The sequence below is a fragment of the Corapipo altera genome, unplaced genomic scaffold (assembly GCF_003945725.1).
Source record: "Corapipo altera isolate COAL_440 unplaced genomic scaffold, ASM394572v1 118, whole genome shotgun sequence".
Classification (NCBI taxonomy): domain Eukaryota; kingdom Metazoa; phylum Chordata; class Aves; order Passeriformes; family Pipridae; genus Corapipo; species Corapipo altera.
Window position 1 is genome coordinate 400,742 of NW_020884991.1, and position 16,339 is coordinate 417,080.

Genomic DNA, 16,339 nt, shown 5'->3' on the forward strand with positions numbered 1-16,339 from the left:
CAGATATTTCTAGTCTTCTCTGAACTTTGATGTATGTTAAAATTGCAAAACTTCGCATGTTGTTTAAAGTTTTGGGGGTTTTTTGATATATGTTTGTGCTGTCATGCTGTCTGTCTAGCCAATTATTTTTTTAAAATATATTTTGGGCAATTATAACCAAATCCAAGTGTGTCAAATACGTTAAGCCCAAGTGAATGTTGTGAAAATTGGCAGCTGTGGAGATAAGAGTGCCTGATAATGTTCCCACTGGGGGGAGGCTTACGCCTTACTTCACATGGGAAAATAATCCCAGGGAACACTAGTCTTTTTGTTCTGCTATTTATGGAACTACTTATTTATTCTTGGAAATCCTTTGAGGATACTTTTGTATTCTGAGTATCTACTCTGTACAGAAGTGTTTAGATGGTCTGTGACAAGTGATGTATTACTTTGTTTGGTTGTGCATGATCACAGCGTGTTCTGATTCCCCTAGTAAAATTAGTGGGATTTTATTTCTTTCTCTCCCCAAGATTTCTTTCGACCTAGCAGAATATACTGCTGACGTTGATGGAGTTGGCACTTTGCGACTCCTAGATGCTATTAAGACCTGTGGCCTTATCAACTCTGTGAAGTTCTACCAAGCCTCCACCAGTGAACTTTTTGGAAAAGTGCAAGAAATCCCGCAAAAGGAGACCACCCCTTTTTACCCAAGATCGCCTTACGGTGAGGATTGCTGATGGTGTGTGTGTATAGTGTCTGTCTGTCTGTTCTCCCTGCTCATGTCTCAGGGCTGAAGTCATTTGTGTGTGAGATTAGAATCATGATAGAGCTAAAGTGACTAGACATGTCGAGAGGCATACCTTTATGAATGACTATATAAAAAGTATTTGCTGCCATTGCCTGGGGGTTGGAAATTAGCATCTCACTTCACAAGACCTTGTTCATTCAGCTCAGAGATGAAGAGCTCTTGACGGGGGAGACAGGGGGTGGGGCTGGAAAAGGCAGGGTGACTCTTCCTTCACAAAGGGTTGTGAGGTACCACTGAAGTGATAAGGTTTCGGGTTTTTTGTTGCCTAAATGAAAAACTCCCAAGAGCGCACTTCTTCCTTCATGAACTTGCATGAAATTTGAAACACTTATTAAAGCAATGGGCATGGAGGACTTTGGTGATAAACTTTCAAATCAATTTAAGTGTTAAGGCACCAGATTTTCGCTTTTATTCCTTCAAAGTTATTTTTTTGTTTGTTTTTTTTTCATTAGCAGAGGTCACCACAGTGGTGTATTTCACACGCTCTGTGTTAATTATATTGTAAAAGAAAAAATGCTGTGCTTGAGTGTGCATAAGAAAACAAGTGAGAAGGTGCCCTAATGCTTTCTGGCCAGCTCAGAGGCTGCACAGAAGATGAGTATTTTCCCTGTCAACTGCTGTTTATTGGGCTGGATTTTTTTTTCCATATAAAATTTGACCCATATAGGGAATTAATCAAATTCTAAAGCACTCTGCTGTTGAAATGTGGACTTCACCCTGCATGTGAAATAGATGTGTGTGTGTCTGTGTCTGAGCTGTGTACAAGCTGAGCGGATATATAATTACGCTTCAAAATTATTTTTATAGGGGCAGCAAAACTGTATGCCTACTGGATTGTGGTGAACTTCAGAGAAGCCTACAATCTCTTTGCTGTGAACGGGATCCTCTTCAATCATGAAAGCCCCAGGAGAGGTTAGAAAATCCATGTGAACCTCTTCCCGACTTTGCATACATCTGATCAGAACAATGAAACAACGTATCCACAGGTTTCATTTAAACTCGCCAGAATTCCATAGGGAGGGTGTCATGACTTGTAACGTACTCATGGTGTTTAATGTCGCCCTTCTGGCAGAGCCTACAGAGCAGCAGCTTTCCCTTTTGAGCATCGTATTCCATTTTGTAGCCCTCTGATGCTGAAGGGAGGTTTGTGTACCTAACTTTGTGTATCAAAAGAGAGATACTGCAATAACATAACATCCCTGCATTCTCTTTCCTTCTTGATAATAAGTTAAGGCTAAAATGTTAAAAAGACACATTTAAAAAGGAAAGTTTTCTGAATGTTTAGTTGGGCAACTACATAAACAGATGCAATTTCAGGTGTGGCATATGCTGAAGATTTTTATTTGCATATAAATGTCAAATTGAGAGACAGAAATAATAGATGCTCTAAATTCAAAAGACTAATGAGTACAGCCTGGTGTGTTTTGAAAAAATTTTGAATTATAGCCCATGCCTTCTGACAAGACGGCTTTTAACACATGGCTTTAAAATGCCTTTCAGTTTAATCCTTAATAGCAATGCAGCTTAAATTCCACTTAATCATCCCTTTTCCGCTTACAGTACTTTATGAACAATTAATGCTGGTATTTTGAGTAAGAGTTTATGGCTAATTATAAGTCTCTTTAACAATGACAGTTTTCCTCTGCTCTTTAAGTAAGTACTGTGACTATAGAAAACACTCTAAAATTAAACTTTTATATTAGCACAGAGAACGGGGTTCTCAGTGCAGAAGCCTTTTGTTGTGGTCTGTTTCTAAATGAAAAATAAATTCAAGTTTTACAGGAATGCAATTATATAAATTATAACCTGGCACAAAATTTTAATCATGCTTACAAATGTAAAATAGACCATAATTGTAACTGTGCTTGTGGGGGGGAAGAAAAAAAGAAGAGAAAAAAGGAGTTGATAAAAAAAGGATTTAAATATTGATTTCAGTCTTTGGAAGTCACAGCTGTGAAATCTCATCATACACTGGGTAGGCAGCATTTACAGTAAATAGTGCATCAAACATTTGGTGGTAGAAGCTGGTGCATCACTTCACTGAAGCAAATGACAGCACAAGCTCAAAATTAAAAGAAAATCAAATTTACTACATTGCTTCATTTAGAAGCCCTAATACTTTGCTTTCTATTAGAGAGTCTACCGAAGTATATTCTCAGTGTGCTGTAAACTGATGTCCAAATTACTCTGAGTTATTACTATGTAATTAAAACATTCTGGTCAACATAAAGAAAGAATATGCAATAACTAATATTTGCTTGGCATGATTTCTAGTAACACTAAGGAGCTACAAGATGGAAATTATGCAAACTCATTTACCATTTGTGCTGCTCCTCTGTAGACTTCTGCCATTTTGAAGGAGGAAAACTTCAGTACTCATTGCTATTTTGATCCCTCTGACATTTGTTCCTGATGTGACACTGCTGCAATGGAGTTACCAATCTAAAGTCCTTTTCAACACATTTAATGTCCCCATGGAGAACCCAAGTTTGTGCTTTGAAGCCTAAGGCTGTACTTTTCATTGTGTGTATGTACTGGGTGCAGTTTTAAGCCCCTTATGCCATGAACAGGAATCTTGTCCTAGAAATGCTCTGTTTGCCGTAGGAGGAGTACATGCCATGAAAGTGACTGTAACCACAGGCTAGTGCCATTTGCATAGTGGTTTTATGGTAGAAAGTCTGAAAAACTGTACAGGTAAGAAAGTGGAAGAAAAGTAGTTTTGAGGTTGTTTCTTGATAGCCATTCATCACTTTCCTAATACTTTTGAAGACTAGAAAGGCACTTTGGGAGAAAAGGAAGACTTGACTGTGATTTCTAATTCCTATGCTCAGAGGCTAATATACATGGAAATTTTAAAATGCCTTATGGTTTGACCTTTTTTTATTCTACTGATTTCAGAGATTGGGAATACCAAAATAAACCAACACATATTTTCTTCCCGTATTACATACCATTATTCCAGTTGGTTTAGCATTACACTGAATGGATCAAATACAACATCCCATTGGTGGTGCACACACTATGTGCATCTCATCTACACATAACCTGATGCCCAGTAGTCAGAGAAGAACAGAATTTTGTGGCAGTGTCTCTTGCTGAGGTGCAGAGTTGATCAAAGGACATGGAACTGTTGCAGCAAGTGCAGAAGAGGGACAATGAAGTTGATAAGAGGACTGGAGCGTCACTCTTATGAAGATAGACTGGGGAAGTTGGGGCTGTTCAGCCTGGAGAAGAGAAGATTTCATGGAAATCTCCTAGCAACTTTCCAGTATCTGAAGGGGACCTACAGGGAAGCCGAAGAAGGACTTTTCATGAGGAACTGTAGTGACAGGACAAGGAATAATGGGTACAAATTGAAAGGGGGGAAGTTTAAATATTTAGAAGAAATGGTTATTAGATATTTAAAAGACGATGGTTAGACATGGAACAGGTTACCCAGGGAAGTTGTGGATGCTCCAAACTTTGCAGTGTTCAACGCCAGGTTGGAAAAGGCCTCGAGCAACTTGGTCTAGTGGGAGGTGTCCCTGCCCATGGCAAGTGGGATTAAAACTAGATGATCTTTAAGGTCCATTCCAACCCTTTAACATTGTGTGATTCTATGATCAGTCCTGGCAAACAGTGCATGTCTAAAGTGTTAACCATACTTCTGAAAATTTCTGTAGGCTTCCTACAGTGAATGTATTTCTAGGAAAACATTGTGAAGAGACAAACCCCAGTATTTCTTGTAGGCAGGGATCCATGAGGTATGCTACATTGTAAGGCACTGTTAAGGATAAGCAGAATGCATTTTTCGTACCTAGCAGGCTGAATTGTGGACTGTGATCAAATACAGAAGTATTTGTATTTGAAGTACCAGTCCTCACGGTGAAGGATGATGAATTGCAGTTGCCTGTCAAGTGGCTTTTAGCAGCTGGTCACTGATGTTGAATTGAGTAGACAATTGTAAAGAGTTTGTTTCATGATCTGTATTGTAAATGAGTGGTTTAGGGTCCCTCAAAGAATCACCCTCAAAACTATTAACAAAAATAGTTTTTGTATGAATTTATAAAAGTATGACTTAACAAAGTTTGAAGGCAAGATTCACTCTCATTTACTACATACAAAGGAAAATTGAGTTAGAATCAATTTACAATGATTTACACAGAAACCAAAAACACTTCAGTGTAAGGGAGACCCACTGAGTCATGAGGTTCAGGGTGCACTTCCTTGCTTTCTAAACTCCTGGTGGAACTTCAGTGAAGGTAGTTCCAATCTTAGTCTCAGACCTGTACAATAGTTTATGTCTAAAGGAATTAATTCTTTCATTTATTCATTAATATTAATGAACTAGCATGCTCTGCAACTTACTGAGCATCTGTTATGAATAAGGGATCTCTCCACCTTGGGTAGTGAAGTCCCAGGCAAGGAATCTCAAACCTTGAGATGGGTTCCAGATCAAGGGGAGAGGCACTGCCATGAAGTCCAGTTGCAATTTAAAGAGAACTCAAACTGGACTTATCCAGAGATCTGTCATGAGTAGAAAGGTCTTTCTGGCTCAAGAGGCATCCTAACTCAAGGAGAGCACTGCCACATTGCCTAGCAGGGAGACCTCAAAGACGGCTCATTTAGGCTCTCATCTTTATGGGATAAAGTGGTTGGCTTGTAGTCAGATTACATGTGATGGGAAAGGTATGTATGAGACTTTTTGTACCCACAACTTTCTTTGTTCCTTGATAATTGAATCTTGGAAAAACCACCCACTATTCATGTGTTCCAAGCGCATGTGCATTGGTGCACTGTGGGTCACTCTGGCCCTTTGTGGGTTTCCTGGAGGAGTTCTTTACCCAGCTACAGCTCAGGCCTTTACCTCCTTTGGGGCCTCAACTAAGCTGCTGCTAGTTTGGTTAAGAAGGTCAAGTACATCTGTCACAATCCCTCTTTATATAGTGTTCTGATATTGTACTGTAGGGACAGCAATACACAAACCTAGTGAAAATGAGAACTATCTAATCTCAAGAACTGCTTCCTTGTGAAAAGAGTTTAGGAATACACACCTCTTATTTCAGAATGCCAGTTCTTCTTTTGAGCCTTCTGGTTTAAACTCAGAAAGGAGCATCAGTAGTTAATCTCATGTAGCCTGTGTAATAACAGGGAAGTCTACGCAGAGTTCATAAGGGTAAAGAGTGCTTAAGTCTAATATGAGTGGTGTCGTATTCCTCAAAATCACAAAGGCTTGAAAGAAGTCCTGGCTTTGAGAACATTTGGTTTCCTACTTTTATCTTGCCCTATGAGAGAAAGACTGTCATAGGAGTAGTTCTTAAGATGCAATGCCATACTGTAAAGCTGAGCACTTAAGTTTGCTGTTTGGGCTTTCTTTTAAGTATGATGTTTCATGTTCTGACAGTCAGAGTGACTTTACAAAAACACCAGTGATAAATTCCAGGTTGGCTGAACCCGCTGCCTGAGCCTTACCTCTTAATTTGGGAATAGTACAGCGTTATTAAATTGCACAAGTACTTGTGTCCATACTCAAGAGATACATGTGTATGTAACAGCAGAAACTATTATCTAAAATTTCATATGAAGAAAAATTAGTGCCTATGTTAGACTAATCTTAATAAAATATACATCTACTTTGAACCTTTCTGTAGTACTTTCCTTTCTGTTATTTTCTTTATATTATACATACTGCCTTTCCTTTGATTTCCCTTGCATTTCACTTAGTCACTTTTACAGTTTTGTAAGATGAAATAGTCACTTTTTGACCAGTACATACTTTTCAGCTCACATAAATCAACATAGCTGCACTGAAGTGAATAGGGTCACGTTGATATATGCCAGCTGAGGGTCTGGCATAGTACTTCCAGTAATGGTCTGGTAATGTAAGATAAGCATGACTTGCTTCGTTTGGGGAAAAGAACTGTATTAGTAGTATACCTTGCTAAAACTGATTTCTTCAGTTACTTTCATCAATTTTATTCCAGTATAGCTCAAGTGTTTCCTGATTTATGGTAATGCCAAGGTGAGTGGGATCTTCCATTTCTGAAGGTTATTTATTGTCTAAGTGTGACAGGAGCTGAAAAGCAAAATACTCTGTAGTAGTAGAAAGCTACAAGGTGGCCTCTTTTTCCAAAAATGAAAAACAAAAATAAATCTAAAAAACTTTTCCAGAACGATGCTTCCCCGCCCCTCATTCACCAAGACAACATTATGGGATACCAAATGGGAAACTTGGTGGCCACCTAGTTTCTGGTGGTGGCTGAACACGTCTCCCAGTATTATCAGTGTGGAAATGTCTGCCCTATAGCAATATTTGAAAGATATTTCTGTTCAGTGAGATGACGGGTTTGACAGTGAAAGAGTGAGGCAATTAGCAAGTCTAGTTTTCAGGAAAGCTGGGGCTTGATCCAAACCTTTTTTTACTTCATTGGAAAGGTTTCTGTTCTTTTGTTGGGCTGTGGATCTCACTAATACCTTCTCTTCTGAGTAAGAAAGCAAACTACTTGTTGACAGTGTCATTCGTTTCTTCCCAGACAAGTTTTTACTGTTTTTTCTCCTCAGTTCTGTGTAAGAGGTTTTCTCAGGTTTACAAGATGTGCCTTTGGATGTCTGAGATAACTTTCTGATTTGGTTAACCACTTCATTGCTTGCCTCAACTGATCTTAATCTGCCAAGATGTACAAACATGTACAGCATGTTTCCTGACACAATGCAACAGAAGTTTTGTTTGGTTTTGTTGCTTTTTTTTCCCCTAAGTAATACTTTGCCTCCACACATGACATCATTGTGTAGAGAATTTTTGTTTCTCTGATACCAACCCTGGTAAAGCAGTTGTCATCAAACCATTGCTGTATAGCCAGAGGGAAAGGATACAACTGCTCATTTCTGTGATCTCTTTCAGCCGGGGAGGAAATGGCTAGGTGTTAGATTGCAGGCTGAACATTGTCAAAGTACATGTAGTAATATTAAAATGAAAAGAAATCATGATTTAAAGAGAACGGGGATTGTTCTTTGCTTTTATTGTTCATCTGGATCTCAGGTTTGCCACAGGGAAGGGGGTAGGAGTTTCCCCTACTCATTGTCAATATGTCTGGGTATCTTCTGAATTTATGGTTTTTTGTTATTACCTTTTTTAAAATCACCTTTCAGTCTCCCTTTTGCCTCTATTTCATTGAGAAGGCAGAAGCAGATGGTGACATCTGCTACTGACTTTCACAAAAAATCCATACAATCCCTACTGTAACAGCTGTTCTTCTGCATCTACTATATAGAGATGTAGTCAACATCTGCCAGATTCCCCTTTCTCATTTCTGTAGTTGAGGAGACTAATTGCTAGTCTTCTGACACACTTTCTGTGCAAGAGAAACTTGGTCAACCTAGTACCATTGGAAATACTAAGGACTTTTGCTGGTGTTTTTTTTTGTAAATTACAAAAGTGTGTAAAATTTTCAGTGCAGAGCTACGTCTCTTTCATTTAATACAAAATTTCCCAACTCATGAGTATTTCTGAATAGCAAAATTCTGCAGAGTGTTGCTTGTGATTTTATTACTCCTTGCTGGATGAGAAGAATGCAGGCTGGCTAGTATCATCAAGAATCGTCTGGCTAGCATATTGAAAACTTGATGGCAAGGTACCATGGCCAATGTAAAAGGAGTTACTGAGACAGTTGTGTGCTATAGAGCAGCCAAGATCATTTCATGCTTTTTAGTTTGCATGTTTCAACAGAGAAAGCATGCAGTATCCTGAAGACATGCATTCCAACTGGCTTTTTCTCCCTGCTGCGAGACTGATCCTGCTAAGTGATCCATGCAGGTGTTTCCTTATCTACACATGCAGTCAAATGTCAGCGAGGATAAATGTGGGCATTGGGGTCTACTTGCACAGAGGGATTTGCAGTAATATTGACTGTAATAATAGAATATTGCCGGGTAATACCTTTCTACTCTTTTACCTAAGTACATGTGTTTTCCCCTTGAAAAAGATCTGCTGTTACAAAATAAGTGAATTCAGTTAATTATGATGATGCTGAACCTGCTACTGACCAATTAGTACAGATCAGATCAGAGCACATCACAATATATGGAGATTTTTGTCTGATTCTTATGTTGCTAATAAGCCATATTAGCCTTATACTTCGTGTCACTTTCCTATGGCTAGCCAATGCTGATAGAGGAAGGCAGTGCAATCACACCTGAAAGTGGGGTTGTCTCCATGAACTTGTGTTTTAAAAGCAGTACTAGACATCTGAAATTAGAGCTAAAGGCTGAGACTATTTCTGCATGCACTTAGCTTTGGGCATCCAGGTAATCCAGGTCAGCGTCATGGAACTTGTCACGTATGGGAACAAAACAGTCATGTATGCAAACTAAATCAGGATATAAAAAGATATTTTTCTAAAGTAAGTCATTGATGAAGAAAGATTTTGTGTTGAACTGTCTAATTACTGAAATCTTTTTATTTCAGTCTTTGCAAAAACAGTTTGTGGTAATCTTTACCATCTCTTTTTTTTTTTTTTTGCTTTTTAATCTCAAAGTAGTCTTGATTCTACACTTCTCTATCTGATGCACTTTACTGGGTCTATTACCAGTTTATCTAGGTAGTTATGGATATAGCTTGTACAAAAACTAAGTAATTTCTTGCCTGTGGTTTAGATTTTTTGGAACAGCTGCATTCACAACCCAGATCACTCCTTGAGCAAATTATTATCTTATCAGATGCATCTTTTTGTCATTAAATCATGCTCTCTTGTGGTTTAAACTGTGTTGAGAAGAAAGTAGATTACAGGTTTTGCTATTTTCCATGATTGATTTCAACTTTTTTTTAATAAAAAAAAAAAGGCAGAGCATCCCTGCAATTTACAAAATGTCAAAACTGTTAAATTTAGAAAACCTTACCATGTAATTCTTTACATTTCTCAAGTTATATTAACATATATCAATGTTACTTTCTTAAACTAAAACTTGCAGATTTTTTTCTCTAATGAAATATCAACCCAAAAGTTTGAAACAAAGTGCTATGGAAATTATGAGAACATGAAATAGAGAGGCATAGCATGTGACTTACCTGTAGGGTTCTTATGTTTTTATTAATGCACAAATCTGTAGCAAACTTTTTAGAAATAATGTGGTTTAGGTACCTATTTCCCTCTTTTTTCCCCTTAGTTACATTTATTTTTCTGCAAGCAAAACGCAATATAAAATGTGGCCATTCTGCTCTTCTTGCATATGTATAAATGAGAACATGAAGTGAAATACAGGCAAGAATTATGAGGTTTACATCTTGCATTTTATAAATGAGCTTAAAGTGAATGCAGAGTTTGCAGAAAGTCAGAAGAACAAAAGTGATTTCAGCCAGAACATTAAGGGAAGTATACCAGACATTATAGATACAGAGTGGTCATCTCAGATCGCAGTATCTGATGCCTAAGAGACCATACATGAAAGATGCCCCCCAGTCCACTACTTACCCAGTCCAGGCTCTGTAGGGACCCAATCCAAGCTGCTGTACTTGAGACCCTCTCTGAAGGAAACTTTAGCTGGGGAATAACACCTCCTTTGAACACACGGTTAAATCATAGTTCAGTTGTACCCAGAGCCTAGGGCAAGAGAGCATACTGTGGGATACAGTTTCCCTGGATGTGGACACTCAGTCAACCAGTTGTGTATCTTGTTTCTGCCAAGAAATTCCTCGAGCCATTTTTCCTTGCAGTTGCATCTACACAATTGTTGTGTTTCACTAAGATTTCCTCTTGCATTTTGCTCTTAAATTTAAATACCATTGTATTCCGAAATAGAGGCAAGAAAGGAAAAAAAATCACATGAAGAGCAAAGGTCAAGTCATTATGGCAAGGGATGTTGCATAAATGAATCCATCTTACATTGTTGATATTCTATAAGTAATGAATGTTTAGTATTTCGGTCATTGTTACTGTATTATTTCCTAACCTTCTGAAGACTTGTCTTACTATGATTATTCATATAAATTCTCTCAAATATATAAACTTTTTGTGTAATATACTAGTGTACTGCTTTGTGTTTTTCCTGTCCAACATCAGTGATGCTAATGTTCCCCTGAGAGTATGAGGTAAAAACCATTGGAAATTGCTTATGGGCCATCTTCAGAGTCCTGGGTATCACTGCAGAGTTAAGTATATGAGACTCATATAACTCTATATAAAGCCTTATTCCACAACCTTCAAACTTTGGGCATCATCTACCAGATGCAGAAACTTGAAAGCCTGGTCATACACATATCGTGTATGCATACAGTGACTACCACACTTTCCTGGCCCATCTTAGTATCTGAAGCCTTTTCTCAACAGTGTGCATCCTGTTTTCTCTAAAACAGCTCCCCCAAAGGTTGCCTCCCTCTTGTTAGAACTCTACTTAGTCATGCATAATTTAAAAAAAAATATTTTAAAAGTAAATCCACTGAAAGTGCATGTTGTTTGAGAGTTATTTGAAATCAACCCACCAAGCCATTTCAGATATGGGAAACTGAACAGGAGAAACACTAACGCACAATAAAACAATTCCAGCATTAGTGGTTCAAAAACCACTGTAGAAGGAAATGTCAACTCAATAAAGTTATCAGGATTCATTAAAGACAATTAAGTGAGAAATGCAATGTGATCAGATGTCACCTGATAAGATTCATCACCTAGTGGGATTTTATAGCAGTTTTAGGCAGGTAAACTACTTTATCTGAGATCAGAGAGAAAGTTAGTGCATTTGGTCAGAGCTTGGTTTGAATTTACAAATAATTTTCCTTTTCTGCCTTGATTTCATTAAGTGTTTACTTACAGTTCCCAGAAACATGTGTTTAAAAATACAAAGCAGAACCACACATACAAACATTGCTTGTGTAGGCAGTTTGATTTCAGACCATCATGTGCATTATGCACTTTTTGGTAGGCATGGAAGTTTTACATTTATAAGCATATACTGTTTTCACTACGAAATAGCTGAAAATCTCAGCAATGTGGCAGACTGCTGATCTGTACCAGTTTTATTCATCTAATTGCAAGTATTTTTGAACAGACTTTAATTTCTGTTACAACTTACAGCAGTATATATACTGTCAGCTGCATATGTTTCCCCCACTGTTGATGTGTGCACATCTTGCCAACCATGTTAGAATACTTCTTTTTCAAGGATTTGCATTTCACAGACACTTAAAATTTAATTATAAGTTCTACTTAATTGTTAGGCAACAATTGGTAAATGAAAGCTATGGCCAAAAGCATTGTTATTAAACCAGATACCTCCTGCTATTTAGATGTTGCAATATCAGTTGCATATTTTAGTCTGTGTTGTATCTCACCCTTATAGAATGATAGCTGTTAAAACAAAGACTTAGCACATTTCTCTTTAAACCCTTCAGGGTTGCTCTTTGGTATGGGAAAACAACTTAAAACCAAGCCAAAAGAGAGAATTCGGAATCATGTTTTCTCTACTTTCTCTTGATTTTTGCCCTAGGACACATGAGTTTGAGAACCACTACTATAGAAATGCTTCAGGAATGCTGATGGATTTTTATTTTTGAAGTCAAGGCCTTGATTTCATGACATTATATGTGAATAGATTTACAATTTCTAAAGAATTTTCTGGTAAAGCAACTCAGACCTTCAGTTTACATATTTTTTTCCTCTTATTTGTATTAAAATCCTTACATTAAAAGAGATTTAAGGTGTTTATTCCTTTCATCAATATCCATCAGTAGGTGGATTGAGTATATTTGCCAAAACTTTACAGTAAAATCCTATGGTAATCCCAGGTCTAGGCAGTGTGAATCTGGAAAAATCAAATGCTAGTTTTGGGTTTAAGACAAATCCAGGTGACATGAGTAAAACATCAGTAACACTCAAATACGTTTTACTTTCCATTACTTTTTAAAACATTTCTTTTGAAACAGTGGCTTTTTTAAGTTATAAATCTTCTTTGTGCTTTCTTGCTGACACCTTTCTCTTCTCAGCCCCACCTCATGCCCACGTTCTGAGTCATTGGTGTGCATCCATTAGGGATACTTGTGTTGCGTTGTACACTATGTGCTCTCACACTGAGTTTCTATTTGCTGCCGACTGCAAAAATAACCAAGAAAATCTTTTATCACCATTATTGCACCTCTTCAAGATAAGTGGAAACATTGTGCACCTCCTGAGGTCAGGAACAGTTATTAAACTTCCCAAATTTTATATAATTCTTGAAACCAGAGTAAACTGGAAATTATCCCTGGTCCTAAGCACTTTGTTGGTTCAGGGTGGCATTAATGTTGTACTTCATTTTAAAACATTTATACTGAAGTGCCATTGCATTTTAAGTGAAGTCAGTCCTGTGACCATAACAGGCATCTGAGTTTGCAAATACTGCTTTTTTTTTTTTCCATTCCGTTTGTTTGCATAAATATTGCATGTATCTGTTACTGAAAATCAGACCAGTAATTGCTAATTTTAATATGTGTTTTTCAGCAAGGATGTGTCTTCCCCTTCTCATATCCTGACCCATTGGGCGAAATGGGGGAACTGGATAGAGTGGTACTATTGGTGTAATTTGCAGTTGTGCTCTATTGGGATAGAGCATTTGGTATTCATATACCGTGGGCAAACCGCTCCCCTCTGTATGGTCTAAAACTAGGTGGTGTATGTGCTTCTCCTTTTCTGCGTAGCTGTTCTGTGTCCTCGGCCATAACCTGCCCAGATACACTACAATTTCCAGGTAATGACTTGAATCATCTGAATTCTGGTGAAAATTATAAATGCTTGTCATGCATCTGAGCTCTATGGGTCTCCTTTCTTTTTGGTGTGTCCTCACAGAAACGTAAGCGTTCCCTCATTTGTCACATAGTCTCAAGTCCATTTCCTTAAATCATATGTAATGGACACCAGGTGGCTTGTGTTATTATTGTGTTGTATTTGCACCTTCAGGTAAGGATGCTGTTGTGAATGAGGCCATTACCTAGTAAACTGAGCTTGTAATAGACTTTTTTCTTTAAACCTGTTTGAGTCTTGCACAAAACTAAAAAAAGAAAGAAGTGTAACACATATACAAGTGTTTTATTTTTAGGATATTTAACGGTCCACATAGGCCACGTAATATTTGTGAAAAAACAGAGAAAGATTAGTGTAACAGTAACTCTTGAGAGTTCGAAAGCTTCATTTCATGTAACAACAGAAGGCAAATGCTACCTTTACTACCTAGTTCTTAAAGTTCTGGTGTTACTTAAGAACTGGCAACAGTTTTCATCATGCTGGTGAATCCAAGATCTATTTATGACAAGAAAAGTAACCAGTGAATAACAGGTCATTATTAAATTTTTGCTATGTCTCATGATGATGCTTTTCTTAAGAAAAGCATCATAATCTTAAATTGCACTTAAAAAAGCTCTTTGTTTTGAAATTATGGGATGAAGCAATTCTGGGTTTGAGTTCATTAGTGTGCTGCAGTTATTGCACAACTTTGGTCTACTTGCAAGTAAGTTAAGTGTAAGTTCTACAGGTTCCTTGTGGGTTTGGTGGTGTCGTGATATCATCTGATTTACCATCGCATTTATAGATAGTGATAACCAGGCATCAACACCCATGAAGAAACCCACTGAGTCAACAGTGAATGTTCATTTTTTCCAAAATGATGTGTGTGAGTACATGGATGATGCTTGAAAATGGCTACCTGTACAGGAAAGTCTGATGAAAGGATTAGTATGTTCAGTAAAATTTGCTATTAAAGCAGAATAAATCAAAATTGTCCAAACTGATAATGCACGTGAAGGTTCAGTCAAGCTCAGTGTTGTTTCTACTGGTTAAAATTAGACAGTGTAATATTTAATACAAATATTTATCAATATTTAATACAAAAGGCTTGAGATTGAATTAAAAGAATCTGAAAGATCTAACACTTTTTAAAATATGCTTTTCCTCAAGGCTACTAAGATGAGAAAAATTAGAACGTTAATCCTCAATGGATTAACAAAAATGTTTCTTATTTTCTGGAGCATGTCTGGAAAGAAAAACATACACAGCCACATGATGCAGTAAGTTCTTTTTGAATGTTTCTGCCTTTTATTAAACAGAATGTGATAGTCATGATCATGGAAGTACTTACAGAGGCACCTTGATGCTTATGAAATCTAAATCTGGTTCTTTTGATTTTTAAAAGAAAGTTGTCACAGGTAAGTGAATGAAATCTCACTTGCCTTTATCAAATTTTCAAACCTGCTGTTTAGTGGCAAGATCATTCAGATTTTTCAAAGCCTTGGGAATCTTATGTATTTTAAAGGTGCCTAACAGAAATCTTCCAAGACAGAAGCATAACGTTAATAGTTTTGAGAGGATCTGATCATTCTCTACTTCTAAAAGCAGAACTTGTCAACTGTTTACTGATGTAGGTGGAAGCTACCTTGAAATGTTTGTTTAGCCTCATTTCCCTTTTGTTCTGAAATAATGTTTGTGGGAAACACTGCTAAGAGTAATATAACTCCTTTAAAAATGAAAGAAAAATTGTGTTTCCTGCATACAATTGCATTTTCTGGACTTGTGGTACTTGAAAAGTACCAACCAAAAAAAAGAAAAAAAAAAAGGCAAAAGGCATGGAAAAGCATGCTTTGGTTCACATCTGATTTTTCAATAGTTATTTATCTGCCTTGGTATTTCTTAATCAGTTCAAGCTGAAAAATGCAAAATTTTTAGATGTCAATTTAAGTGATAAGGGACCTTCCTCTGGAAAATTCTCTGTTAATTACTTTGATCCAGTAATCAGGTATTTTCTTCTTGGTTCAGTTCTGCATTAGAGTCAGCAAAGACTTTGGTTTGGGTAGCAGTTGTGGTTCAGTTGCCATTTTATGTATAAATAATCTGTATTGATTTGGTATTAGGATGAAACAATTTGCAGAGAGTTTTTGTTTGTGTCTAGATCCACATGATTTTGTGCCTTTGAGAAAATCAAGAAAACATGAGTTTAAAAAAAAAGTAAGAGGGAGTGATATAAAATCTGAATTTTGAATCTGCATTTTGATAACCTTACCATATAAAATGGGTAAAGAGAGTACTTTGTCATGAATCACATGCTGTTTACTGAATTCCATTGAAACTCTTAAGAATAACTTAAGAACTATGCCACAGAGACTGCAAAAGCACATGATGTCCCCTTTTGTTAGAAAGTCCTTTCTGAAACCGCCTGAAGATACCCGCATCCCTGTCCTTCAGGCTCAGTTCTGCTGTGGGCTTTAACATATCTGTCTCTGAGGAGGAAAGCCCCTTCTTCCTCAGGGACTTGGAAAAAACTTCACCAGAAAAATCACTTGCCCTCTGCTCATTGTTTCTTTAGATTTCTTCGATAAGACACCAGGTTAAATCTATTGTTGCTTGCCAATCACGTGACATCAGAGAAATTTGCCACTGCTTAAATTTGAATTGAAATAGCTGTAGAAAAGATGAGGACTCCTTCTCAGATGAAATAACATGTATGTCCAAAATAAATAAGCTGTTGGGGTTTTTTCAGTAGATCTATCTCATACCATAATAATTGCCAAAGTGTTTACTCACAGGTGCAAAATACTTAGAGAGTCTCCTTAATCTCCAA

At 37.2% G+C, this 16,339-nt stretch overlaps 1 protein-coding gene across 2 annotated transcripts in view; it reads left to right on the forward strand.

Moving 5' to 3' along the window:
* The window catches only part of GMDS (GDP-mannose 4,6-dehydratase), a 417,587-nt gene that overhangs the window by 157,086 nt on the left and 244,162 nt on the right, over positions 1-16,339 (forward strand). For both annotated transcript variants that reach the window (XR_003531447.1, XM_027666309.1), the window contains exons 5-6: positions 510-702; positions 1,595-1,699. Coding sequence is in view for 1 of the 2 variants with exons in the window: in XM_027666309.1 (XP_027522110.1) it covers positions 510-702; positions 1,595-1,699 (298 nt within the window). In the remaining variant the exon portion in view is untranslated. The remainder of the gene's footprint in view (positions 1-509; positions 703-1,594; positions 1,700-16,339) is intronic.